General features: G+C 40.2%; 1 protein-coding gene across 2 annotated transcripts in view; it reads right to left on the bottom strand.

Moving 5' to 3' along the window:
* Positions 1 to 27706, bottom strand: part of slit3 (slit homolog 3 (Drosophila)) — a 332135-nt gene that overhangs the window by 33817 nt on the left and 270612 nt on the right. For both annotated transcript variants that reach the window (XM_015950185.3, XM_054739263.2), the window contains 13 exons: positions 27234 to 27384; positions 23348 to 23422; positions 21118 to 21261; positions 20019 to 20162; positions 17140 to 17303; positions 13715 to 13847; positions 9614 to 9682; positions 9285 to 9356; positions 8158 to 8229; positions 5762 to 5833; positions 5582 to 5664; positions 5383 to 5463; positions 3665 to 3789 (listed from right to left, as the gene is read on the bottom strand). In XM_015950185.3, the coding sequence (XP_015805671.1) occupies positions 3665 to 3789; positions 5383 to 5463; positions 5582 to 5664; positions 5762 to 5833; positions 8158 to 8229; positions 9285 to 9356; positions 9614 to 9682; positions 13715 to 13847; positions 17140 to 17303; positions 20019 to 20162; positions 21118 to 21261; positions 23348 to 23422; positions 27234 to 27384 (1385 nt within the window). The remainder of the gene's footprint in view (positions 1 to 3664; positions 3790 to 5382; positions 5464 to 5581; positions 5665 to 5761; positions 5834 to 8157; positions 8230 to 9284; positions 9357 to 9613; positions 9683 to 13714; positions 13848 to 17139; positions 17304 to 20018; positions 20163 to 21117; positions 21262 to 23347; positions 23423 to 27233; positions 27385 to 27706) is intronic.

The following is a 27706-nucleotide window of genomic DNA, read 5'->3' as shown; positions in this document are numbered from 1 at the left end:
TAAATTTAACCTAACCAACCTTAATCCCATGTAAGACTCGTTTATTGGACACAATTATTTTTGTTTTCAGCTTCCATCCATCTTTATTGTTAAGTTCACTTATCTTTTATAAAGTAGCAGTTTGTTTCCTTCACACTCTTTTATTCTCTTTTCCTGTTGTTGCTCATCACTTCTCATTTAACTTTCCCTTCACACCTCCTTCCACACTGATACATTCTTTGCTTTTACTTTCATCTCACTCCATCTCCCTCTTTGTTTCCAGACATTACATTTCCGTTTCTCCTTTCTGAATTTCATCACTCTTTCTGGCTCTATTTGTTGTTTGATGCTTCTTATTAGATTCCTCTAACACATTTTAATTATCATCCCAGTAGACACAATCACTGAAAGCTAAACACACACGCACACACACACACACACGCACGCACACACACACACACACACACACACACACACACACACACACACACACACACCAGCACTTCTTGTTTCCCGGTCTGTGACCTTGGCTGGTGATTGTTTGATTAAAAGCAGATCCAAGGTTTTCTTCTTCAAAAAAAAATCTGAAGGTTTTGAGATGTGAGTTCTCTTGAGATCCTGGCTGAATCTTTTAAAATCTGCAAGTACACACACCATGTCCTTCAGAACCTTGAACCTAACGATCTCTTTACAAATGTGAAATAAACTAATGCGTCGCCTAACATACACTTACAGTGTTAGAGGGTAAGATGTAAAAAGCAGAGAATAGAAAGACAAAACCAGGTCCTTCTCAAAAAATTTGCATATTGTGATAAAGTTCGTTATTTTCTGTAATGTACCAATAAACATTAGACTTTCATATATATTAGATTCATTACACACAACTGAAGTAGTTCAAGCCTTTTATTGTTTCTAATATTGATGATTTTGGCGTACAGCTCATGAAAACCCAAAATTCCTATCTAAAAAAATTAGCATCTTTCATCCAACCAATAAAAGAAAAGTGTTTTAATACAAAAAAAGTCAACCTTCAAATAATTATGTTCAATTATGCTCTCAATACTTGGTCGGGAATCCTTTTGCAGAAATGACTGCTTCAATGCGGCGTAGCATGGAGGCCATCAGCCTGTGGCACTGCTGAGGTGTTGTGGAGGCCCAGGATGCTTCGATAGCGGCCTTAAGCTCATCCAGAGTGTTGGGTCTTGCGTCTCTGAACTTTCTCTTCACAATATCCCACAGATTCTCTATGAGGTTCAGGTCAGGAGAGCTGCCAGGCCAGTTGAGCCCAGTAATACCAGGGTCAGTAAACCACCATTTACCAGTGGTTTTGGCACTGTGAGCAGGTGCCAGGTCGTGCTGAAAAATGAAATCCTCATCTCATAAAGCTTTTCAGCAGATGGAAGCATGAAGTGCTCCAAAATCTCCTGATAGCTAGCTGCATTGACCCTGCCCTTGATAAAGCACAGTGGACCAACAGCAGCAGCTGACATGGCACCCCAGACCATCACTGACTGTGGGTACTTGGGCTGCATGGTGGCACAGTGGTTAGCACAGTTGCCTCACAGCCCGAAGGTTGCAGGTACGAAACTCGGCTCGGCTGCGGCCTGAGTTGCGTGTTCTCCCCATGCATGCGTGTTCTCCCCATGCATGCGTGGGTTTTCTCCGAGTACTCCGGTTTCCCCCACAGATCACAACATGCCCTGTAGGTTATAAATTGTAAGTCGCTTTGGATAAAAGCGTCTGCCAAATAAATAAACATAAACATACTTGACACTGGACTTCAGGCATTTTGGCACTTCCCTCTGCCCAGTCTTCCTCCAGACTCTGGCACCTTGATTTCCGAATGACATGCAAAATTTGCTTTCATTCGAAAAAAGTACTTTGGACCAGTGAGCAACAGTCCAGTGCTGCTTCTCTGTAGCCCAGGTCAGGCGCTTCTGCCGCTGTTTCTGGTTCAAAAGTGGGGAATGCGGCACCTGTAGCCCATTTCCTACACATGCCTGTACACTGTGGCTCTGGATGCATCTACCCCAGACTCAGTCCACTGCTTCCGCAGGTTCCCCAAGGTCTGGACACGGTCCTTCACCACAATCTTCCTCAGGGTCCGGTCACCTCTTCTCGTTGTGCAGCGTTTTCTGCCACACTTTCCTTCCCACAGACTTACCACTGAGGTGCCTTGATACAGCACTTTGGGAACAGCCTATTCGTTCAGAAATTTCTTTCTGTGTCTTACCCTCTTGCTTGAGGGTGTCAATGATGGCTTTCTGGACAGCAGTCAGGTTGGCAGTCTTACCCATGATTGTGGTTTTGAGTAATGAACCAGGCTGGGAGTTTTTAAAAGCCTCAGGAATCTTTTGCAGGTGTTTAGAGTTAATTAGTTGATTCAGATGATTAGGTTAATAGCTCGTTTAGAGAACCTCTTCATGGCATGCTAATTTTTGAGATAGGAATTTTGGGTTTTCATGAGCTGTATACCAAAATCATCAATATTAGCAACAATAAAAGGCTTGAACTACTTCAGTTGTGTGAAATGAATCTAACATCTATGAAAGTCTAATGTTTTTCAGTACATTACAGACAATAACGAACTTTATCACAATATGCTAATTTTTTGAGAAGGACCTGTAGTTGTAACCCACGTCACAGCTGAGATTCAGATGACAGGTTTTGAGTCTTATTTCCTGATATTTGGATATCTTGCCTCAGATTGGATAACAGCTATGTGACTCTGCCACTGACTTGCAACATTGATGTTTTGTCTCAACAAATAACACAAGTCTGGAGGACCTTCTGCTGTGTGGTGGACTTGCTAATACTAACAGTCAGCTTTTACTAGCTGATATATTCTCTGCTGTTTCCTGCACGTTAAACCAACAACAGCCTTCCCCGTCAAGAATCAAGATGGGTGAGTGGATTAATGTTAAGAGCAGTGTGCCGTAGATCTGGCAGATATATCTAATCCTAGAGTTTCACCGTCTATTTTCTATCAGAAGCTTATGCGGGAGGTAGGTATAAGAGACCATTTTCATGTTCAGCCTGCATGAAAAACTATAAAAATGGGTTTTCAGTGTTTCACAACCGCAAATTAACTCTGTAACCAGTGATAGAGACCACAAAGGCCACTAAAAAAGTTTACATGTGGACAAACATAAAATAATTGTCAATAAGTATGACAACTCAGCCAGCCCCCTTCTGGTAATCAGAAAAAATTATCTATTTTATGGCATTTTCGTCTAAATCTTTTCTAAATATTCAAAATTCAACCTGAAAGCAGGTAAAAACAAATCTGTCATAAGAAAATAAATCATTATTGAACCTGTAAGAGTGTTTTTGGTCAATGCTTTCAGTACCACCAGCCTGTTACAGTTGCTCTGTTGATGCAACCTTTCACGCATGATGTTGATGATGACGATGAAAGGTTGACATTAAGTACAGTAAAGTAAAGATAATGTCAGTCTGTTAATGCTCCTTTCACTCAAGTTTAAAGTATAAGATCATTTTAACACCTAAAAAATAACTAACATGGTCAGAAAATAGCAGTAAAACGGTAAGTAATCTCTTTTGTTATTTAAGGTAGTTTCTTTTTAATTCCTCAAAGAAACTCCAACTTGATACGCCTTAAGAATAGTGGAATTACAGTACCAGTTTATTTGGTGAGAGGTGTTTTCCTCTGTAGCCGTCTCACCTTGAACCCATATGGACAGGTGCAGTGGTAGGTCCCAGCATCATTAGACACACAGGTGCCATTGTTCCGGCAAGGCGCTGCCAAACAGGGGGCACACTTAGACACAAGGCTGATATCTGCTGGAGCTGTACATGATGGAAATCAGAAGTAAAGGGACAAACAAAGGATTGGAAGTGAAGAGATGTCAAGAAGAAAAAGAGAGGAGCAAAAGAAAGTGTCAATGATAATCATATTGTCATTAAAGTGCTCCCTAACTTTGTTTAATAAATAGTTTTGCTCAAAGGGGACTTATAGGATAGGAAATCCTGGTGCTTAGAAGACCAGTGAAAATGACTTATTTATGAGATCAAAACATGAAGAAGAGTAAAAAAGGGTATCTAATTCAGTGTGATGATGAGAGGTGCTTTTAGACTTCAAAAAGAGTTTGCTCGCGAAAAAAGAGTCCCATTTGGCTCCTTTTCATCTTATTTGAACTAAAGTGACTGTTTCAATATTCAAACTCAGAAACAGAACAAATGATCTGTTTGACATATTTGAGTAGAAAACACATCATTATTCTTGTGCCTCTGTAAAAGTCCTCTGCCTAAAGCTGCAAAACCTACTTGGAAATGTTTTCCAGCATTCCAGAAAAAAAAAACACATTATATTACTGCTTATAAGGAGTTGCTTACATTTTCCTACAATAAGTTTTGGTAAAGAAAACCACTGTGAGTGATGGTCTACGTGTGTGATACTCCAGTAGAACCAGAGGTTTGGTGTTGCATATAGCTGGTTGGATAAAAGATATTGGGCAGAGCCAAACCCTCTGCAGAAGATTAGAGGACTGAAATAAAAAAGGAGTTATTTATAATGAAGAAAGTGACACATTGTTTAGAACTGCAAGAAGGACAGATGGAGAACCAGTGGAGGACATGGATATTATTCAAGAACCAAAGCAGCGACAAGTAGACCACTGGGACAACCAATGGGAGGGAAACGATGTGAGGATGTAAAGACCAAAGGAACTGTAACTCCCAATAAGACTTTTAGTGTCATTATCATTTCTGTTTGTAGGCACGGTTCTTAATGTGCCCATCTGGTGTTCTTGTGTGTAATAAATCGATGAATAAAAATGAATGGGAAAAATCTTCCTCCCAGTTCAATTCCCATCTGGCTTGCTAACTGGTGAGCGCTGGGATACGTGGGTCTGCTTCGTCAGTACAGTGATTTGTTTGTGAGGAGGGAAAGTTTTAATCTCCCTGGGCATGAGCATGTGATGTGTTACTGAACAAGCTGAACCAAAGAGCCAAATTAATTTCTGCTCTGTTTTGTCTGAAAAAGTGAAGCGACTCAAAGTCATTGTGTCAGCAAGATCATTTTGAGGTTAGACACAACATTTTAGGAGCCAGAGCCAGTTTATTCAAATTTGTGAAAATGACCACTGAGAGGTCAAAGGCAGAACTTCTCTAGAAGCTCGCTCGCCTGGAATGTGCATCATTATGTAAATGTTGAAGCACATACAACCTTTCTCACCACAGAGCACTGAAGTCAACATTTAACTGAACACAAGTCAAAATGTTAGCTCCAAAATGTCGAATAAACAAAAATAACAGTCCCAGAGAGTATACAGGTCCACACTGGGATTAAAAGCTGTTGGTGCCGGTCAAGATAAAGTATAAAACATCTGAAAATCCTCAATTCACTACATGCAAGGATGTGAAAAGGAAAAAAAAAATCACCTTTACACTGAAATCTGTTGAGTGGTGTAGTGAGCAGCAGTCTGTCGGCCATGTCGGCAGGTCCAGCACAGCGAGCAATACCTAACATAATAATTCAGAGGGGTTTTCAGCTCTTTCTGTCACACATCTCATCAGAGTTTTTTAGATGCTGACACCAAATTTTTGTCACAGGTGCTCTAATACCATATTGATTTCTTACCAGGCTCTTTGAAGCCAGCCTTGACCCACTGAGAGAGCCAGCGTAAGTCACAGTTACAGTACAGGGGGTTGGCACCGAGAGCCCTGCACACAGTTACACGGAGAACAGACACACAGATCAGCTTGTTACAGGCCCAGTCTCATTTAGCACAGCAGAACAGCAGCATGGGGTTGGACTTACAGGTGAGACAGAGATGTCAGGTGGTTGAACGCTCCTTCGGGGATGGTTGACAGGTCATTACCATGGAGAGTTCTAGAAAAAGATTTTTAAAAAGACGAGAGGGCATGAATATTAATCATCGCTGTTGCACACGTAAACATGACTTTCTGACCCAATGATGAGGTTTATATGTAGTTTAATTACACCGCTAGTTTCACATGTCTGTAGACAAAAGGGGATGTGAACCTGCTGCAGCTTGGTAGATACTGCCACTTTACCTTTACTGATAAGTACTTAAAGTATTGCTGCTAGCAAAAAAGACCAAGATGTTTTAGCTGCAGTGAAGGCTTACAGAAACCAACCATCATTCATAGCGAAATAAAATGAACTGACAGCTTCAAAATAGGAGACCTGGAACAGACTAATGCTCTAATGTAACCCCGACTAGCTTCATGCTAAATTATTTAAATGCATCTGGACTTTCTTGCTGCAGACACGCAATCAACGCTTTTCTATAATGAAAAATAAATAAAATATTTATGAAGGAATAACAAAATAAATAGAATGTTCATTTTTATTGCTGGGTAATAAATAGTTTGATTTGGTCTCTGATTGCACATTTAATCGACTTGTGTGTGTGCTTGCGTGCATGAGTGTGCATGTCTTACAGGAGCTGTGACATGCGTAGTGGTGAACATTTGTGTTTTGTGGCTTTGGGATTTTATTCAGATCTTCAAGTGTTGGAGGTGTACTTTCACTTTGAGGCTGAACTTTTGTCTCAGAAGAGTTAACTTTGCATGTGTGTGTGTGTGTGTGTGTGTGTGTGCGTGCTCACCAGAGTGTGCTGCCTGCTGGATATACGTTCACATTCCATTAGAGGAAAGAGATGTGGCAAGGGACAGCTATCAAACCAGCAGTATTGGAAAAGCAATATATGTGTGTGTGTGTGTGTGTGTGTGTGTGTGTGTGTGTGTGTGTGTGTGTGTGTTTGTTTGTGCATTGAGGCCAGCCTTTGAATGTGTCAGTGAGCAAGGGCTGTGTGTTTGTGTGTCTACGTTAGCTCCTAATGTCTTTGAGTGTGTTTGTGTCTGAAGCACGTGTGTTTGTGCATCTATGCATGGTGGTCGAGCAAGCCCAGCACAACACTGGCCCAGAGGGGGTTGTGGGTAATGAGGAAGTGACAGTGATGACCACCTGGCAACCAGTTGCTATGTGGGAGCAGAGAGGGATCGGTCCCCGCGGCAACATCAAGTAAAATGAAAGGCAGGAAGAAAGAATAAAAAAGTCACAGCTGAACTTCTGCAAGGTGAATGCTTCAGAAGAGATAAAGTCAATAAGCAGAGAAAAGGTCAAAAACAAAGCTATCGCCTCAGAGTGCGAGACACTGACTTGTTCTGCTCTGAAACAACAGTGGAGGCCAATGTTTCGTAGGGAGTGCTTACAAAAAACACCCAGAGGGGGAGTAGCAATGCATTGGAAAGTCTTTAATGTCCTCAATGCAATTATTTGTTTATCAATAGAGAAAGCAGTCACTATTTTTGGATCTAATAATATTATTAGGCATGTTGCCTATGAAATACTACAACCATGCGTATGGAAATTGCATTTATGTTCATGTTTATTCTTATTTTTGCCAAGTTCCTTAGTGTGCTTTGTTGGCTTCAGATCAATGCTGTGTGAAACGTGTATGTACACCAAAGAGAAACAGATATTGTTAGTTGCAACGAGGGGCATTTCCCCTTAAAAACCAACTCAGAACCAACATTTATCACAGCATAAACACACTTTTAAAATTTATTGTCCACCCTATGGAAGATTTTGGAATCAATAACTTCTTTAAATTCATTTTTCACTCATATATGGAAGTGCAAATTTGTCCATTTTTTGTCTTTTTTACCCCTTACATGATCTGTGTATATTGTGTGTGTGGAGGTGGTCAAATAACAGTGTCCCCATGAACACTGTGTGTGTGTGTGTGTGTGTGTGTGTGTGTGTGTGTGTGTGTGTGTGTGTGTGTGTGTGTGTGTGTGTATGCCTGTTTTCAAGACAGAGGGTGGACAACCAGATAAATGACCGAGAGAAACAGAGGCTGAAAGTCGATTAATCAAACACAATCCTGGGTGGAGGGGGAGAAAAGGAGGAGAGGATGGATGGACGGAGACACGAGGCATGACAGAGAGATGCAGGAGCATGCAGATGGAGAGAAACTACTCAATGAGTGAGAAAGTGTCACTTTTATCTCTTTTAGCAGCCTGCAACAACAAAGGATTTGAGTACTGAGACTAGTGCCTAACGTGCCATTTGGCCTGAAATCAGGAAGGTGATTAAACTTCCATTTAGCTCTGTGGTATAACCAGCTGAAGGGGCTTTGAATATTGAATCCACTGTGGAAATTGCAGATGAAGTGTGCTACTCACAGCAGACGGAGTGACTTGAGTCCATCAAAGGCATGAACAGGGATGCAGCGGATCTGGTTATAGCTCAGGATGCTGGGGAAAAAACACACACTGACTCGTAAGAGTGCAAAAAGACACAGGAATTAATAACACGATAGTACATTGGTTAAATATTCTAAAATTAAAATGGACATGTTTGAAAAATAAAAAGAACTGAGGTCAAAGCTGAAGGTTTTGAAGAGTAAAACCACACAGTAGCCAATCAAATGCACTAAAATGTTTAGCAACATGATATGTGGCTGTAGACCAGTTTTAGGACAGAATTCTGAAAAATAAAACAGTTAAACTTTCAAGGTTGCTATTATTATTCCACTAAAATAAAATAACAATTAAGCCAAAAATCACCCATTTTTATTTTTAAGGTTCAAGTGAAGGAAAAGTTTCAGACAGGAGCTAAACAGTTCAAAGTCTGCATGGATGTATAAGGTACAATACCTGATTTTCTCTCACGATCTTTTCCTTAGTTAGTTTGAGCAAAATATTCAACACAGTGAGTGTCCTAGTGATGCTATGTGTGACAGTAATCTGTGGCTGCTGTGCCTGTATGAACTCTGAAACAGAGCTTGAACGGAAAAGAACAAATGATCCTGCTCAACTTTGCACAGACAAGCAGATTCCACTCATTTTACTTTGTAGAACATGCCATAAAAGCTTAAAAGTAGAAGACAGATGCATCTGGACTGATTCTGACCACAACAGTGATTTTCAGAAGATTGGTAGTTGAGCCAAAAGAAGGAGAATGGTAATGCAGAAGTTAACGGTTAATCAAGATAGAAGCAATAAATAAATAAATAAATAAATAAAATAAATAAATAAAGAGAATAAAATAATTTTGAAAACAATGAAAATAGATGAAGAGAGAGGGGAAAACCAATATTCCAGGTGTGTGTGAATTACTGCACAGAAGATGCAAAAAGAAAATAGAGAAGACAGGAATGTGAGAGTAGAGGTTGGGGGAAGTGCAGAAAAAGAGGAGCAGAAGTAGACGGAGAAAATCGGAAAATGATAACATGAGGTAAAAAGCAAAAGTTATTCATACCAATAAACTATGGTTAATTGTTTTCATGCTTGTTGCCATGGGAACTTACAGTGTGGCCAGCTGAGTCATGTTGCTGAAGGTATATGGAGCCAATGTGCTGATGCTGTTGTTGCTCAGGTCCCTAAGTAGATACAAATATAAAGTAATGAGTATGAAACACGCACGCACGCACGCACGCACGCACGCACGCACGCACGCACGCACGCACGCACGCACGCACGCACGCACGCACGCACGCACGCACACACACACACACACACACACACACACACACACACACACACACACACACACACACACACAGCACAGCCACAGCAGTTTTATAAACTACTCAAAGATTTGGCATCCGTGTATTTAGCTCAAGGCTATGCTACATACACCAGTGATAGTTGCTTCAGGGCTGCCAGCTCCTTGGGCACAGATGTCAAGGTATTACCCTCCAGGTATCTGCAAGCAAACATGCATGGATAATTTATTGGGTCGGGCATGTATACTACAGCCGTGTGGCGTTATACAGTTGGTAATGTTGCATATTCATAAATACGGTCAAAACACTTAGAAAGATGGTAAAATATTTAATAAGAGTTCTATTTCACCTTTGATCTGACCAGTGGTAACAAAATGGGTTTGTTGCTTGCCTTAGAGGCTGATGTACTATATGGGTCAACTTAGAATCTGGTAGCAAATCAAATGTTGTGTTGGGAGTGTCGCGTTCTGTGTGGTGCAACTGCTAATTTACATAACAATTAACCCATAATTTACCCATGAAAAACTGATATTGTTACTTGATTGTCCGGACATCACATAAACCTTATCTGTTTAGTTTGTGCAGCCAGTTATTTGGCCGAGATCTATTTTGATTAAATAGAAACTCTTAAATCCACGTGAATGTCATCCAGTTTAACCAGGCTACATTCACAGGTGCAGTCGTTTTATGGTTCAGGATCAAACGGCACAAACAAGCGAGGAAGAGTCATAAAACCTCACATAAAGCATTGGGGCAATAACAAAGAGCAGTCAGTCCAGCTGGTCTCATTGGATGAAAATAACATAAACATAAAAAAGCTAAAGGAGTTGGGAAACCGTGTGCACTGACAGTCATTTAGCAATGGTGACACTGATGTTGACAGTAAACTGGTTTTCATTAGTTTATTCCAAGAGATATGAAAGCAAGCCTGCTGAAAAAAGTATAACAAACGGATTCTACATCCCATGATGAAGTGATAACAGTTTGGTTAGCATATTTCTATGTTAACTAAATAGTCCATGTTTCACCACAATGTTATTTCATTATCCGATCATCTTAATGAGATGCATAATAGGTCATATAATAAAAGAAACACGACCTTAACTGAGCTTTTTTTTGTTAAATTATTCTATAAAATGTTTTCTTCCTTCCATTTTTTTATTACAGCAATTAAAATGAGTATTTTGTTAAACATTTTTGTTAAGCTGCTGTTAAACGTGGAGCTTTGTCAGGCACAATAAACATTTACACTGATGCTCAGACAGATGCACACATGTTTCATGACCCAGCGGTCTCTCTTTTCTCCCTCAGGTCATAAGTAGGTTATGTGGACAGTGTGATGGAGTGTCTTCTTCAGCCTGATCAATACCTAATCACTGCTATTGACCCTGTAGCACAGGCCTATTTCACAGCGAGAGAGTTTCCTGTTTGTGTTTATGTGAGTGCACGTTGTTGCGTGTGTCTTTCTGCAAGTGAGTGCAATAATTCACTATTACTGGTAGAGATTTAGTTTTCAGCACTCTCTAAATTTCCTAATCTTGATTAACATTGTTTTATCCTTGTTTTTATACTATATCAATTCCAACAATTACTATCATTATAGACATTTCCTTTATTGATCCCTTCCCTGATGGGAAAGACTTCTACAAGGTTAAGCTTAATTACAAATACAGAGCAATGAAAGCAATGAAGCAGCTGCTACATCCAAGGAAAAAACACTGCAAAAAATAAATAACTAGTCATGTTGTTGAGGAAATCTGATCTTAAAGACTAAGTTTACACATTTTTTCAGCACTTTTGCAGTGGTCTCCAGTATAAATGAATGCCTTGTGAGTCTCTGGGGGAAAAAAAAGCTCTGGTGCTCCTTTGCTGGTGAAGGTTCTCAGTCACCCAGGTCATGGTGATCCAAAGGGTTCTAATGGAGGTAACGGGACGTCTTTGGATTCTTGAAGACATGTCGCTTCTCATCTGATGAGCTTTGTCAATTCTGACCTTCCCATATTCCATTCAGAATTGACAAATCTCCATAGAGCAGAGACAAAACGTGTTCAAGAAACCAAAGAAGTCCAGTTGCCTTCATTCAAACCCCTTTGGACTCTAGTACTCCTGTTTCAGGATGTAGAAGTTAGCTGGAGAAGTAAGAAGAAGAGGGCAGGATTTGGAGTCTTACTTCCTGATATTTGGACACCTTGCTTCTGATTGGCTAATAGTGTCATGTTGAGCCGAGGTGAGTGACACCATCTCCTATCTCACCACTATCAGGCTGATTTTCCACAGGTGAGGAGCGGAGGGGTTTGCAGCTGCAGAAGATTCCCAATCAGGAACTCAGGTATAAAAGGAGGATGGAGACCCTTCACTGCACCAGAATAGGTAGCCCCAGCCACTCGCTCTTGTACTTGTAACTCGATTTGACATTCGTTTTTCTGGATTTATTGGAGTTTGAACTTGGACTGTTTTTGGACTGCCCTTTGGATTATCCTAACTTTTGGTGTTGTTTCCCCTCTCCGAGGATCTCATTACCTACCTCTGTCATCGTTCTCGGGTCTAGGTGAGTCCTCCTCCTCAACTAACAATCTTTGGGGTTCTGTGTTCCACAGGTGAGGAGCGGAGAGGTACCAGCTGTTCTGAGTTACTCATTTGGAGCTCGGGTTTAAAAGGAAGATGGAGACACTACTCGAAGCCGGATGATTACTCCAGTATAGGTAACGCCTGCCACTCGTACTTGTTTGACCTCGCATGCTTGGATTACTTGGATTTTGACCTTGGACTGTTTATTGGATTACGGCTTTGAACTTGCTCCTGAAGCTCCGTTTGTTTGCCCTCCTAGGATTACCACCCCAACCTTCACCAAATTCTGCTAAGAACCACAGATCCTCATTCACGTCTCATCCTCCTCCACCGCTCCTGCATTTCTCCTCTCTGCTTCCTCACCTCCCGTCCGACTGGATTACTACACTCGTCTCCTTGGCACCCCGCAGCTCGCTGAGCTAAGAACTCTGAGCAATCGCCCTCGGCATCATTCACTGGATTTCAGTGCTACTTCAGTTCCCGTTTGTTTAAATAAAGACTTTAATTTCTTACCTCCTGACTCCTGAGCTGATTCTGCATGTCTTGGGTTAAACGCCTTCCACAAGTCATGACAACCTCAACTTCACTGTTTAAACCCTGGACTGTTCTCACCACGTCTCATCCTCCTCCGTTGTTCCTGTTTGGACCCTCTCCGCTGCCTCACCTATTCCGAATCACCCCTGGACTCTCCAGAGCTCACCTCGGCTCTCTCACCTTTCCCCCCCCTTGTTCTCCTCGAACGCTGAATGAACTTGAGTGATCAATCTCCCCCATAGGACTTCCCTGTGCTCCTTTTGTTCTTCTTTATAGTAAAAGACTTTACTTTAATTCAACTGGTTCAACGAGTCAGATTTCTGCATGTCTTGGGTTAAACACTTACCTCGAGCCATGACAAATAGCATTGCGGCGCGACCACTGACTCTGTTTGCTCTGCAACATTGATGTTTTATCTTCACAAGTAACACAAGCCTGAAGAGGTTCTGTTGTGTGGTGGAGTTGCTGATGCTAACAGTTAGCTTCTACTAGTCGAGGCGTTATCTGCTGTTTCCTGGATGCTAAACCAACAACAGCCTTACCGATTGTGAGTCAAGATGGTTGAGTCCATGTAAGTTAATTTTCAATGTGAAGTGGAGCTGACTGGCTTTTCTAATCTGAGCATTAGAGCGGAGCGGCCGGCATCACACAACACAGTCCATTGATTTGGGAACAGAAAAACGTCACTTCTTTCAACAAGCAAAACAAACACCAGAGTGCTATCATTTGTATCAGATTTTGTTCAGACATTAAAATATGTCAGCAAGGTTTGATCAGCCTCAGAGCTACAAACATTTCATCATATTCCTCAACACACTAGTATAACGCAATGGGACACATTTAGGTTAAACCATGCCTGCTGACTGAGAGTCTAACCGGTGATTCAAATGCTAACCCGTGATTTAACCGAACCATACTGGTTATGAGACCCAGACCATTCGACTCAAATGTGTCATTTATTTTCTCTGAGTTGGCTGCTGTGACATCACATTATTATTACTATAATAATAATAATAATAATAATAATAATAATAATAATAATAATAATTATTATTATTATCTTCTATGTTCTTCTCTTTGACTGAGTTTGTGTGCTGGGGTGTGTTCCACTGTGCAAACGCCTGACTCACAGCTCAGTGGTGTCCTTGGGAATGCCTTTGGGCAGGGAGTGCAGCGCTCTGTTGCTGCAGCGCACCACTCCGTCTGAGCACGTGCAGGCATCAGGACAACCAGATGCAGGAAGACAACCATTATCTTCGGCACCTGGAGACAGATGGACAAAGAAAGAGTGAGACAAGGAAAAAAACCAGAAGGAGATTACAGACTTAGGGTAAAAGATAAATAAAACAATACATAGAATGAAGGAAAAAAGAAGAGCAAGGAAAGACAGAACGTGAAATGAACTGAGATGAAGCCAGATATATTAATGTGGCATTAGTTCATCTTCATCATTTTCATTCAAGTCAGCACTTTTAAAGAGTGCTTTATGATCCATATCAAATGACTGGAGGCTGCTTAATGCAGTTTCACTGATGTGTTTCAAAATCTGGCTCTGAACCCAAGTGGGTCAGACTGATTTTAAAGATGACTCTAAAAAAAAACACTGACTGCATGTTAAAAATGTTTCAAAGATAATTTTATTAAATCATACAATTGCAGGTAAAAATGTAACCAAATGCAACATCTGAAGTCACTTTGTGGCCACACTTGGACTCTAGATAAAATGCGAATGTTCTTTGTCCTGTTCTTTGAGATATTTATGCGTTATTTTACCAATCATAAAATGTTTTTTTTATCAGTGCATTGCCCAGATTTTATTATGAATATATATAATATATATATACTAAACAGCTGTTTTGACATTTGCAATTGGGCCTATGTCACTACAGATATTGTGACTTGTAAGAGGAGGAAAGACAGGTGTACTGACGACGATGCCTTCCACTTGGTTCTTTAATAAAAATACAGACAGAAACAACTTCTGCTTTTCCTACGTTTGCTATTTCAAATAACTTCCATTAAATATTCTTCAACAAAAGAATACCGGAAACCTTCCAGTTTCAAAGTTTTGTGCCTTTTTAACAATTTTGTACATCTGTATTTACAGATTGAGTTTTTTAGTTAATGATTTTGTCAACAGTTGTTGCCTTTTTTTTTAAAGGTGGCTGTTTTATACTGATAAGTTGTAACATCTTAAAGTTCAGAATACACTCACACACACGTTATAGGAAAAAAACAGATGCGTGACTGTAATCACTCACACAGATAAGAGGCTAGATTGGAGTGAAATGGTAATTGGTAAATGGTCTGTATTTGATCTAGCGCCTTTGAGAGTCCTGGAACCCCTCAATCGGTCATTCACCCATTCACACACACATTCACACACTGGTGGGGATGAGCTACGATGTAGCCACAGCTGCTCTGGGGCGCACTGACAGAGGCAAGGCTGCCGAGCACTGGCGCCACACGCACACACACATGTGCACGTGCACACGCATGCATGCGCACGCACACACACACACACACACACACACACACACACACACACACACACACACACACACACACACACACACACACACACAGGTCTAATCTAGCGATACTAGTTGAACTTTGGTCCCAAATGTAAAACAAGCCGAGTTAAAACCATAATGGAAGATAATGAAGGCAAGAAATTAAGCCAATCATAACACAACTGTAACTTGAGTGTGTGTGTGTGTGTGTATGTGTATTCATCAGAATAAGAGGGAAACAGGGGGATTTTTTATTCCTATTGTAGAACTCTTTATTGCATGTGTTGCTTGGATTTAATGTGCTATTCTTGTTTACCGCTCAGAGCTCTTTGCACAGGAAGCCACACTCATACACATGAAATTCAACCTTATAATAAGTGCTTTTTCTGCTCATATACACATTAAAAGAACATTTGGACTCAGTGTCTTGCCTAAAGAGACTTTGGGAGACTGCTTTTCCTCCAGAAGCATTTCAGTAAATGAACACTTCCTGAGCCATGCACACATAGTTTGGTGCCTGCCTGATCCTTAACTGTTGCCCTCTTGGCCATCTTGTAATTTGCTTGTAGTTTTATAATTGAACTAATGCCTAAATGTCACCAGAATGAGTGATTATGGAGTACTGTGTGCACTCGTGGGTGTGTGTGTTCAATCGCACCTCCTTGTGAGTCCACAGGGAGGTGAGACTGACTCACTCCACAGTCAGCTAATTGAACTAACATCTAAATGTGCATTAAATATCCTCCTGCAAATTCAATTAATTTTACCTTTCCCCTGGCTACAGCTGGACACCTTAATGGCCATTTTAGTCGCCTAAAAATAGACTGGACTGGACTTGTGTTGTATGAGTATGTGTCCCTTTGGCGGTGCTCTTCAGAGAGTCAGTACAAGATTTTCACTTTCACAGTGAGAACACGAGGAGGTCACACTGGACAGTTCATTTCTCTGAGTGTCAGGAGAATATTTTTTAACTTTTGAAGATAGGCCAGGAGCCAAAACACAAAATTACTGTGCTGATTTTCTAGACTTTGGATATTTTCTCTCTGAGACAAAATACTCCATAAAAATGCTTTTTCTGTTTACTAGATTTTGCATCAATGATTTCTTGTAAATGTCAGAAATAATTTCATCACTTTCAATTTTATTTAACAAATCTGAAGCTGCACATTTGAGATCAGTTCAATAATCAGATTTAGAATCAGAATCAAAAGGGTTTAATTGACATATGTGTGAGGATCACAACATGAGGAAATTGCTGCGGTACTTTGTGCAAGAACAAAAAAAGTCAAGGTGTAGTGTTGACTGTTTTAAGTCATTGCAGAACTGATTTAGTAGATCAGTGTGCATGTGGGTGTGCAAGAATGAAAATCAATGTCTGATACCATCAAGTGTTTCCTGAACCATTCTCGATAACTCCATTCAAAACTGATTTTCAGTAAATTGTTGCAGTGTTGGGCTGCAGGACATTAAAGAAGTATCGTAAATGTAAAAAAAAAAAAAAATTGGAGGTGAAAAGAGCAGAAGACTGAGATGTGTTTTAAATGATCAAAGATCTGAAGACAGAAGATGAATGATGGATCGATATCAAATTCTCTTTTGTCATATTTCTGTCTTAAAAAGTGTTAGCAAATATGTTCAGTGGAGTCAATGGGGAAACTAAATTGGGGTCCCCTGTTGCTGCCCTGTCGACTAAAGCTTGGCGTATGTTGTACAGCTTTTTGACTGTTTTGAGCCGACTTTCTTCTTCTGCAAAAATTTGAGATAGAGCTTACATGTTGCTACCACATGTGAGAACATGGCTCGGGGCTTTGCTCTGCAAGGAAGTCGTGCAGTTTGAGATAGAGCTGAATGCTACAAAATGTCCCACAGTGTGCGCCCGGCTTAACCCACTACTAAGAATGTAAATTTAAGAGTGGACTGAGTACTAATGGGTTTCAACATTTATTGATTTGGTCAATCACTTTACTGGTTTTGTGTCACTTCTCTGTCCACCTGAATGTAGCACAAGAAAGAAAAAGTAACATAAAACCTTTAGTTTTTACCATCACATGTGAAGTCTGGGGTGGCCACATCCTGGATGGGAATTTCCTTCAGGAAGGCTGGTTTCTGACAACGAGGGTTTCCGCTCACCACTCTGGTCTTCTTCAGCCACTGACCCAACCAGGCCAAGTGACAGTCACACACATATGGGTTGGACAGAAGGTTACTGTTGGGGATTAATGAGAAACACAAAGAGTCAAATGGCCTGTATTTCATATAGCACCGCCCAAGGTGCTTTACAACATAACAGGCATTCACCCATGCACACCCGCTCACACTCACACGCTGGTGGTGATAAGCCACACTGTAGACAAATAAAATTCTCTTTTGGTGGTAAAATAAATAATTCATCATAAAAGCACCAAAATAAAGAATGCAACAGAAATGTCGTGTTTATTAAGCAAAGCTGATTCCACTTATATTCGCCATGGGAGACCAAACATCACTCTGGCAGGTAAAAAATGACAAAAGGTTGGTTTTTGGATGCCTGTGACAATTAAAATATTTTGTTTTTGTTTGAAACACACAATAAGAGGTAAGGTAGATGTCAGTCGTTCACCTTTGAATATATTTAAATGGAAGACAAAGAGGAGGAGAAGAAGGGGAAGCCATAGACGAAAGGTTATCAGGTGTTTTTATTCATTTCATGAATGGAGTTTGTGAATGAAAATGGAAAAAGTGGCAGAGTGAGAAACTATGAGGGAAAAACAGAAAAGGTTATCGGCTTGTTTCATTCATTCTTGATCGCCTCTCATTGCTTTTTGTTGCTTTTTTTAAACATCTCATGCAACATTTATGTTGATCCATATTTAAACTGAAAAGGATGGATGGAAGTACAGAAACTTTGCTTGAACACAGCTGGGCTTTCTCCATCTTCAGGCATATTTCTGCTCTAAATGAATAATTGATCCATGGATTTCATAGAGTGTAACTTGAATTTGTATCTAATTCTAAACAGAAAATGTTTTACAATGGTTAAAATAATCAGCTTTGTAGTATCTTTAAAAACTTACAGATACTTTAACAAAACCAGTTATTCACATTGCAATTTGCTGCAGCATTTTCACAAAAAGACAGCTGAACAAGTGTCTAAATGTTTTAAAGAACTTTAACCTCTTGAGTTCCAGCACCTAATTATAAAAACACCGATTTTTTGCACAATTTTACTCTGTTCATTTAACTTGGAGCAGACATGCTATTCTCATTTACGTAAAGGTTTTTCATTTTAAGTGAACATTTTGTATTTCTAATCATTAAATAGCACTTACACTTATTTTTAAAATTTAGATTTTTGTTTAACTTAGGACACTTTTTGGAAATGTTATTTTTGTACAATAAATCTTCAAACAACCTTTCATAAAAATAATACAAATTAGAATTTTATAGTGGCTGTTATACTGTACATGAACATTTTATTTGCAATATAACAATGAAGTGTGCCTAATGACAGACACTTTACTAAGTACAAATTAGTCTGAACAGCATTTTCTTATTTTAAATACAACGTAGTCCTTTTTTGTGGCTACAGATCTGTGCAGATCACACACGACCTTTGATTCCTCCAAGGTATTAATTAATATAAAAGCTCCTCCATTCAATAATCTTAACAATGTGCTCTTATTGGAATAAGTCATCTTCTCATTTCCTTGCAATAAATTGACCTCACAAGCTACATTCTGTACTAATTAAACTAACCGTCTCTACGGGCAATGAGCATTAAGAATAGCAATAGATAGTAAAAAAAAAAAAAAACGAGATTGTGAAATGATAAAGGGAATAAGGGGAATGAACACAAGACATCCCGTCAGCCCGACAGCAGGCAACGCTCTGAATACTTTAAAGCCAGTGAAAACCTAAAACTGAAAAGGGAATTCATTTTGACAAATAACAGGAAAGATGGTAATGTAATATCATTCTCTCTTTGAGTAAATTGGAGTTTCTGCAACAGTGCCTCCTCCTCTCTGTCCTCGTTCAGCTTTTTTTTAATCTCCCATCTCTCCTCCCCCAAGACTCTGGTAGAAACCTGAATCAAAGATGACAGGTGCACAGCAGGACAGAGGGCAAGAACAAAAGGCAGAACAAGTAAAGGAAGCTTGGAGGCAAATAAAGAAAGTGTAAACAGGCACAACCTGTCCTGACTTTTGGTCTGCTGGGAAAAGGTGTTTAAGATTTCAAGTGGTAATATTTTACCGAGATGATAAAATGCATTTTATACAACCTTCAACTCTGGGTGGTCAGAGGATTCTGACATACACACACACACACACACACACACACACACACACACACACACACACACACACACACACACACACACACACACACACACACACACACACACACACACACACACACACACACACACACACACACACACACACACACACACACACACACACACACACACACCTACTTATGACTTGATGCTCGTTATGATTTTACAAGCTCATTTTTTTCTGTGCTTGAGCTCAAAAACAGTCTGCATCTGAATCTCTTCCACCCACACTGAACACACAACAACTAAGCAAACATCATGTCCATTGATTTGTGTCTTAAGTGCAGCAGGTGTGTGTGTGTGCATCTTTAGAGAGGAGGAAAACACGTGTATAGTGCTTGTTTGTGTCTAAGTTTCGTTCTGCGTACGTGTCTGTGTGTGTGTGAGTGTGTGTGTGCACATGGTGAAATATTTGGCTTTGATAACAAATGACCTGGGATCCAAACTAATCAACTCAATAATGATGGGGAGCATCTCTGAGCATGATTGTGTTCAGAAAGCAGCTTGTGCACAAATATTATTATGCTCTGAATGAGTATGTGTGTATCTGTGCATTTAATAGAAGATGGCCACTAAAGGAAATGGGTTAGGTAAGATGACACTTACATGGTAGATAAGGAGTGCAGGGTGGAGAAGGCTCCAGGGGCGATGCTGGCGATCCGGTTGTCGTAGAGTGACAGCAGACGTACGGAGCTCAAACCTGTGAAGGTGCTGTTGTCAATGCAGCTGATCTGGTTGCTTCGCAGCATTCTGGAATAACAAATAATACATCTTTAACTATTAATATCACATTTTTACTGTTTTGAGAATTTCAAACCACAGGCTTTAAAAACAACTTTTAAAGAACACATTTTTCACCTGAGAAGGCATTGTTTTGACAGAAAGTCTCCTCTTTAAAAGATCCAACGTAGATAGGAAGAACTCTCAAGACAACTCAAGATGTCATATAAGAGGAGTAAATCTAAGCATGTCCCCACTGGACAAGCATGACAGACATGTGGTGCTGTAAGTGAGTTAGTTTGCATTAGCTATCTCTGGGACACGCTAACCATGTTAGTAGGGCTGTGACTGGAGCAGGGAGGCTTTTAACATAATACAGAGGCAGAACCATGATAGCTTTAGAGTCATTAGACCACACATATATACATGATAGCATTAGCTAGTCATTACTGAGCACACACACAAGCATGTGCACATTTGCTATTGGTTTCATAAACTATCCCTTAACTCCTAACTGTGGTGGATACTCAAATTAGGACGATAAAATGACGTTAGGCTTGGTTTAAAATTTGTTAGGCATGTAATCTATGTCTGCTTCATTTAACATAGAAAAGTGAAGGTACAAGTCCATCACTAGTAAAATGGAGACTGAATTCACCATCATACAAATATTTGCATTGGGACCAGTGGTCAGGCAGAGGCTCTCATATATATATATATATATATATATATATATATATATATATATATATATATATATATATATATATATATATATATATATATGGGATCACATGTATATATGGGATTATAATTATAAAGAATTCAAATAAACAACCAGGGGAAACCCAAAAGATCACATCCAGCTCTTAATACGATGATTTGATCAGCATGTGTTCCAAGACTGGTCCCATCTAAGAGATTTACTGTTTGGACAAAAAATGTGCACACACATAGAAACAAACTGCAGCATATTGAGACTTACAGTGTTTTGAGGCCACTCAGGCCTTTGAACATGCGTCCCTGCAGTCCAGTTAGCTTGTTCCCTGTTAGCAGCAGCTCTAAAACTCCACTCGCTCCATCAAATGCACCTTCACGGACGTCCTTCAGCTTATTGTTGCTCAGGTTGCTGTAGAAAGGATAACAACACAACAATTTTCTTGTCACAGTTTGTTGAACTGCATGTATTTTCTATTGGTGCTACACATACAAGACCACACTCTCTGCTTGATTGCAGCAATTAATCACATCCTTTCAACTGAAAAATGTAAACCCGTTCTATTTCCTTAAAATATCTCTCTATTAGAGATGCAGTGTGATCACAGAAGGAGCCACACATTCAACAAAGCACACAGACAATGTGCATGCATTCAAGTAAATGAGACAAATGGTCACAAATGACTGAGAAGTGATTGCAATCTCTTATCCTAGCACACAATGAGAAAAACGAAATGGACAATAAAAAGCTGGGCTGGGCAAACAGAAACAATATTTTCAGACAATAGCCATCAGAGCTGCTGTGGCGTTCTTTCACAGATAGTTTGATATTTCCTTTTATCACCGTTGTGGAAGATGAGGGGTAAGAAAGAAAAACCACAATTGCAAATAAATATATAGTGAAATGCATAAAAGCTGAACAAATATGTAGAGAATGTGAGGTGAGGACAGGAGATGAAGAGAGGGCGAAGCAAAATGGAAATGAGTGCATACCAATCTATATTGTCAGTAACACTGCTAGATGGTTAGCAATTTCCTCTCCAATAAATCACCCTCTCATCTCTGCTATGGCTCCATCTTATCTGACACACCCACTCACACACACACACACACACACACACACACACACACACACACACACACACACACACACACACACACACACACACACACACACACACACACACACACACACACACACACACACACACACACACACACACAAACACACACACACACATATATATCTAGAGGCTGTAGATATGAAATGACTTTAAACTGAAGGTATATTTAATTTCCATTTAAACATATGCCTCATCTCTACCTACAAGTTTCCTCCTCGATTTAGTCCTTATATTTTACTTTGCTCATCGCTCATAGTCTTTTTGCTTTCACTTTCTATCCTTTTTAAACTTTGATTCCTTTTCCTAGTGCTGTTAATCACTCTCTTATTGCATTTTTTCTTCAATTCAATTTCATCCTTCTGTTCATTTGTTAATCCAACAGCAGTACAGTTATAATCTCACATATTCAAACACATATGTAGCATATGTAAAAAAAAATAAAATATATATATATATATATATATATATATATATATATATAAACGCAACACCTTTGTTTCTGCTCTGATTTTTCATGAGATGGACTTAAAGATCTAAAAATTCATTCCAGGTACACAATATTACCATTTCTCTCAAACACGCTGGAGATGGCTTATGGTGGATAAATGAACATTCAATGCACAAGCAACAGATCTGGTTGACATTCCTGCTGTCAGCATGCCAATTGCACACTCCCTCAATGCTTGTGGCATCTGTGGCATTTTGCTGTGAGACAAAACTGCACATTCCAGGGTGGCCTTTTATTGTGGGCAGTATAAGGTACACCTGTGCACTACTCATGATGTCGGATCAGCATCTTGATGTGGCACACCTGCGAGGTGGGATGGATCATTTCAGCAAAGCAGAAGTGCTCACCATCACCCATTTATAAATGGTAAATGGCCTGTATTCGATATAGCGCCTTCTAGAGTCCTGGAACCCCTCAAGGTGCTTTACAACACAATCAGTTATTCACCCATTCATACACACATTCACACACTGGTGGGGATGAGCTACAATGTAGCCACAGCTGCCCTGGGGCACACTGACAGAGGCGAGGCTGCCGAGCACAGGCGCCACCGGTCCCTCCGACCACCACCAGCAGACAACAGGGATTAAGTGTCTTGCCCAAGGACACAACAACAGCGACAGACTGAGCGGGGCTCGAACCTGCAACCTTCCGAGTACGGAGCGAGCACTTGACTCCTGTGCCACCGTCGTCACACTGATTTGTGAACAATGTTTGAGAGAAATGGTAATATTGAGTATCTGGAATGAATTTTAGATCTTTAAGTCCATCTCATGAAAGATCGGAGCAGAAACAAAGGTGCTGCGTTTATATTTTTGTTGAGTGTACATATACATATATATTTAAATGAATTTTTCACAACATACATCTTCCTCAGGTTGGGAAGCTTCTTGAATGTCCCCGTAGCCTCCAGGATGGCAATCTCATTGTCATTTAACCGCCTACAGGGAGAGAGAGAGAAAATTATTGTTCTTTTAACGAAACAAACCGTTTTACTTACACAAAAGATGTTTATGCTCCAAAAAAGGGAAAAGCCTGCAAGTAAAGAGAGAATTGATGCAGCACAGGGGTACTGAATGCAGGAGAAATGAAAATTTGGAGGAAGAGAAGAAGAGAAGGGCAATGAATCTTTTCTATGTAGCCATCAATACCCACATTGCTTTAAGCAAAAAAGAAAACAGTTGCAGAGATAGGAAGCAAGACATCTGCTTTATTGGGGTAATTTGTACTAAAAAGGTGCTGCTAAAAGGGTGCTGTGAGTGTGTGCGTGTGTGCGCACGCATGCGTGTGTGCAATTGTGTGTGTGTCTGTGTGTGTGCAAATTGGAGGAAATATGCAGGAATGAAAGCTCAGCTCAGCTCAGGGGGACAACTTCTAATGAGATATGAGGTGTTACAAGTTAGAGCAACCTAGATAAAGCAAAAGTGCCATAATATACTATAGAACCTGAAGAAGAGGGGAGATTGCGCTGGAATGATATGGCTGCCAAGGTTAATTTACGCATATGTACATATATATATATATATATATATATATATATATATATTACATAAACTATGAGGGCGACAGATGAGGAGAAATCAGCAAAGAAATGCATAAGACTTCCTCTGAACCACAAACTCCTCTGATTTCCCCTGATGGAGCAGGTTACAAGGGGCAAGGTGATGGCTTGTGTGTGTGTGTGTGTGTGTGTGTGTGTGTGTGTGTGTGTGTGTGTGTGTGTGTGTGTGTGTGTGTGTGTGTGTGTGTGTGTGTAGGTGTGTGTGTGTGTGCGTGTGTGTGTGTGTGTGTGTGTTTCTGTGTGCATGTTAGTGGTTTTAGAAATCTACTGGTTTATTGTATTCTTGAAAAGAGAGTCAGTGTGTTGAGAACAATAAATTTGATGTGCCCTCTAACCAACCGTAAAGGACAAAGTACATACTCCTGACTTAAAGAACACTGGGAATGAACTGAGTGAAAGGAGAACATGCACAGAGGGAGAACAGAAAAAAGACAAATGAAATGGGATCTAATGGTCTGTGGAGTATTAACACTATTAATTAAACAAAAAACTTTTTTTATGTTTTGCACAGAACATCTTTGGGTTGTGGAGCTTCTCTGAGCAGTAAGTGTCTTACCTGCAGCAGGTAGAAGTTAGTACTGTATAATCCTGGTTTATAAAATTAGGGCAAACATTCTCATGGCTGAATGAATGAGAACACGACGTGAAGAAAGGCAAATTTTACCTACTTCAGGACTCAAAACCTTTGTAGCTTTACATGAAAACTCTTGATGACACATCTTCACTATTTTCATTAATCTGCAGTAGTTTGTGAGTCGTTCTATGTGGAGAAAAAAGCTCTGGTACTCCTGTTTATGGAAGTCTAGATTTGGAGTCTTACTCATTAATTAATTATTAGCCTAATCTACTTCTCCATCGACCCCGCGAGGGAGAGATGAACACGCATTGACAACGTTTTGCTCTCAGATTTCTCCATCAGCAATTCCCCACCAGGACAACAGTGGGTGTAGCGCTATTCTTCTGGCAAGCCAAATGAGCATTTATTCTGATATCCGGATGTCAGACAGAATTGACATGAACAGGTAAGCCATTTCTGTCCACTAGTTAACTAGTGAGGGTTAAAATGTGCACACTAGTTAACTAGTGAGAGCAGAAATGCACACTAGTTAACTAGTGAACACATTTCGGCTTCACTAGTTAACTAGGTGACACAAAAATGGCTCATTAGTTAACTAGTAAAGGCCAACATGCATCCCAGTCAGCTAGCTGAAGGTATTTGTGTCTCACTAGTTAACTAGTGAGGGTCAAAATGTTCACACTAGTAACTAGTGGGAGACAGAAATGTGCACTAGTTAACTAGCGAACATATTTTGGCTTCACTAGTTAACTAGTACAGGCCAAAATGCATACCAGTCAGCTAGCTGAAGGTATTTGTGTCTCACTAGTTAACTAGTGAGGGTCAAAATGTGCACACTAGTAACTAGTGGGACACAGAAATGTGCACTAGTTAACTAGTGAACATATTTTGGCTTCACTAGTTAACTAGATGACACAAAAGTGGCTTTCTAGTTAACTAGAAAAGGCCAAAATGCATACCGGTCAGCTAGTTGAAGGTTTTTGTGTCTCGTTAGTTAACTAGTGACAGCCAAAAGTGTCCACACGTTCACTTGTGAAGGCATAACTCCTAACTAGTTAACTAGTTGCAGTAGGTCAATAACACTAGTTAACTAGAGAACCCTAAATGGCTCACTAGCTAGCTAGTTGATGGCAGCAGGCTCACTAGTTACCTAGATGACACATCCTTTGTCCAAACTAGTTAACTAGTGAGGACATAAATGTATACTAGTAAACTAGTTCAAGCCTACATTCACACTAGTTAGCTAGTTCCACAGAATTCTAATTAGGAGGCGGAGAATTTCTCAAATTGAGGCTTTCTATTGGCTCCCTATGTCCAAATAAAATATGATAACCAATCACAGCACATAACTTCACAAAATCCCACCCCAAACATTTGCATGTGGCGCACAAGTTAACATGCTGGCCTGAGGAACCTCAGCTAGTGAACTAGTGGCTTCAGTGTGGCACTTACATGTAAACTTGTGAAGGCGGAACTGCTCACTAGTTAACTAGTGAGGTGCAAAATAAGTGTCACTGGCTCACTATTAGCAGCGTCCTGACGAATCACAAGCTTGTGGTCTATGTCACTTTTGATGGATAGCTAAAAATTTGGACATGTCTCCGTCACCCTCTGCAAGCCTGTTGGAGAGCTCTTGCGCTGACGCATAATGGCGTTGCACGTTTCCGTACCTAGAGCATCACAACTCTATAAGTGACTCAGTTTGCTCTGCAATGTTGATGTTTCATCTCCACAACTAAAACCAACAGGGAGGAGTTTTGTTGTGTTGTGGAGTTGATAATGCCAACTGTTGGCTCCTACTAGCCACTCTGCTCTATTCTGGATGCTAAACCAACAACAACATTCCTCGTCACGAGCCAGGATGAGTGAGTTCATGAATGTTAATTCACAGTGTAAGGCTGATCTCTGTGGCTTTTTCTAACTGGAACATTTTCGTGTCTTTTTTCTACCGGCGTCTAATGCAGGAAAAAGGAGTAGAAAACAATTTTCTCGTTAAGCCTGCATGCTAAACTCAGTGACCGATTATACTTCAAAAAGAAAAGGTTTCCCATGTTAAACACTTTCCTGTGATTCTCTAAAAAGCAGTGAGGAGACTGTTGTCAGAATATTGTTTAAAAGATTTCTCCAATTCATCCCGATAGCTGATTGTTAAATAAACTGATTAAAGGGATAACCAGTTTGATATCATCTCCTTTTAGCAATCTCAAAATAATGGATTTATAAAAGCCACGACAGGATTTCTGTTACGTGTTATTTGTAAGTCCTTTGCCATTATTCAGTGAGATGATTGATTCGCGAGGCTTATTCAGTATTCCAGTAAGTGAGCCTTTCCCAGACATCATGACAGCTCCTCGGTGGCTTGGAGGGAGATGGAAATGACTACTAAGATGCATTTCTGTCTGAGAGTAAAAATTTGAAGTGACATCCATGATGTTGTAGCGATAAAGCTGAAAATAAAGAGTGACTCTATGAGTTGCATTTTTGTGTATTAACATGCAAGTCAGCCTGAGAGCTCCCATGTTTAGTACAATGTGGCTTTCCCATTAATGTTTTAAGAGGAAATACGTTCAGAAATGACTTTGTTCTGTGCAGATCTGTAATGAAGCCGACTTACAGGTCAGTGGTGTGTTCAGGGATGTGTGGAGGCAGTCGGGTCAGTTTGAGATTGGAGCAGTCCACCACTGTGCCCTCACAGCGACATTTCTCCGGACACACCAGATCCTGAAAACACTCCCCACTCAGCCGGCTGCGATAGTCCTCCTGACCTAAAAGAGCAAATGGGCAGTGTAAAACAGAAAAAGTCAATCCAGACAGAGAGTGATGGATAAGAAAGGAAGGGATGGAAGTGCAAAGGCTGCGTGAAGCACAAAGAAATAAAATTGTAAAAAAAATTAGTAAAAATAAAAAAGTGTGAACTGAAATACCAAACAGACACTAAATAATGGTGTGTATTTTCCCTGGCAATAGGGGACAGTACATACCTAGATCACTGAAAGAAAGCGGTATTTTTGTGTTCGAGTAAGACCACCAACATGTGGCCACTAGAGTCACATATATGTGAGTGCAACCTTCAGGAAATGACAAGCA

The sequence above is a fragment of the Nothobranchius furzeri genome, chromosome 1 (assembly GCF_043380555.1).
Source record: "Nothobranchius furzeri strain GRZ-AD chromosome 1, NfurGRZ-RIMD1, whole genome shotgun sequence".
In the NCBI taxonomy this organism is placed as follows: Eukaryota; Metazoa; Chordata; class Actinopteri; order Cyprinodontiformes; family Nothobranchiidae; genus Nothobranchius; species Nothobranchius furzeri.
This window is presented reverse-complemented; position numbering and strand designations above follow the sequence as displayed.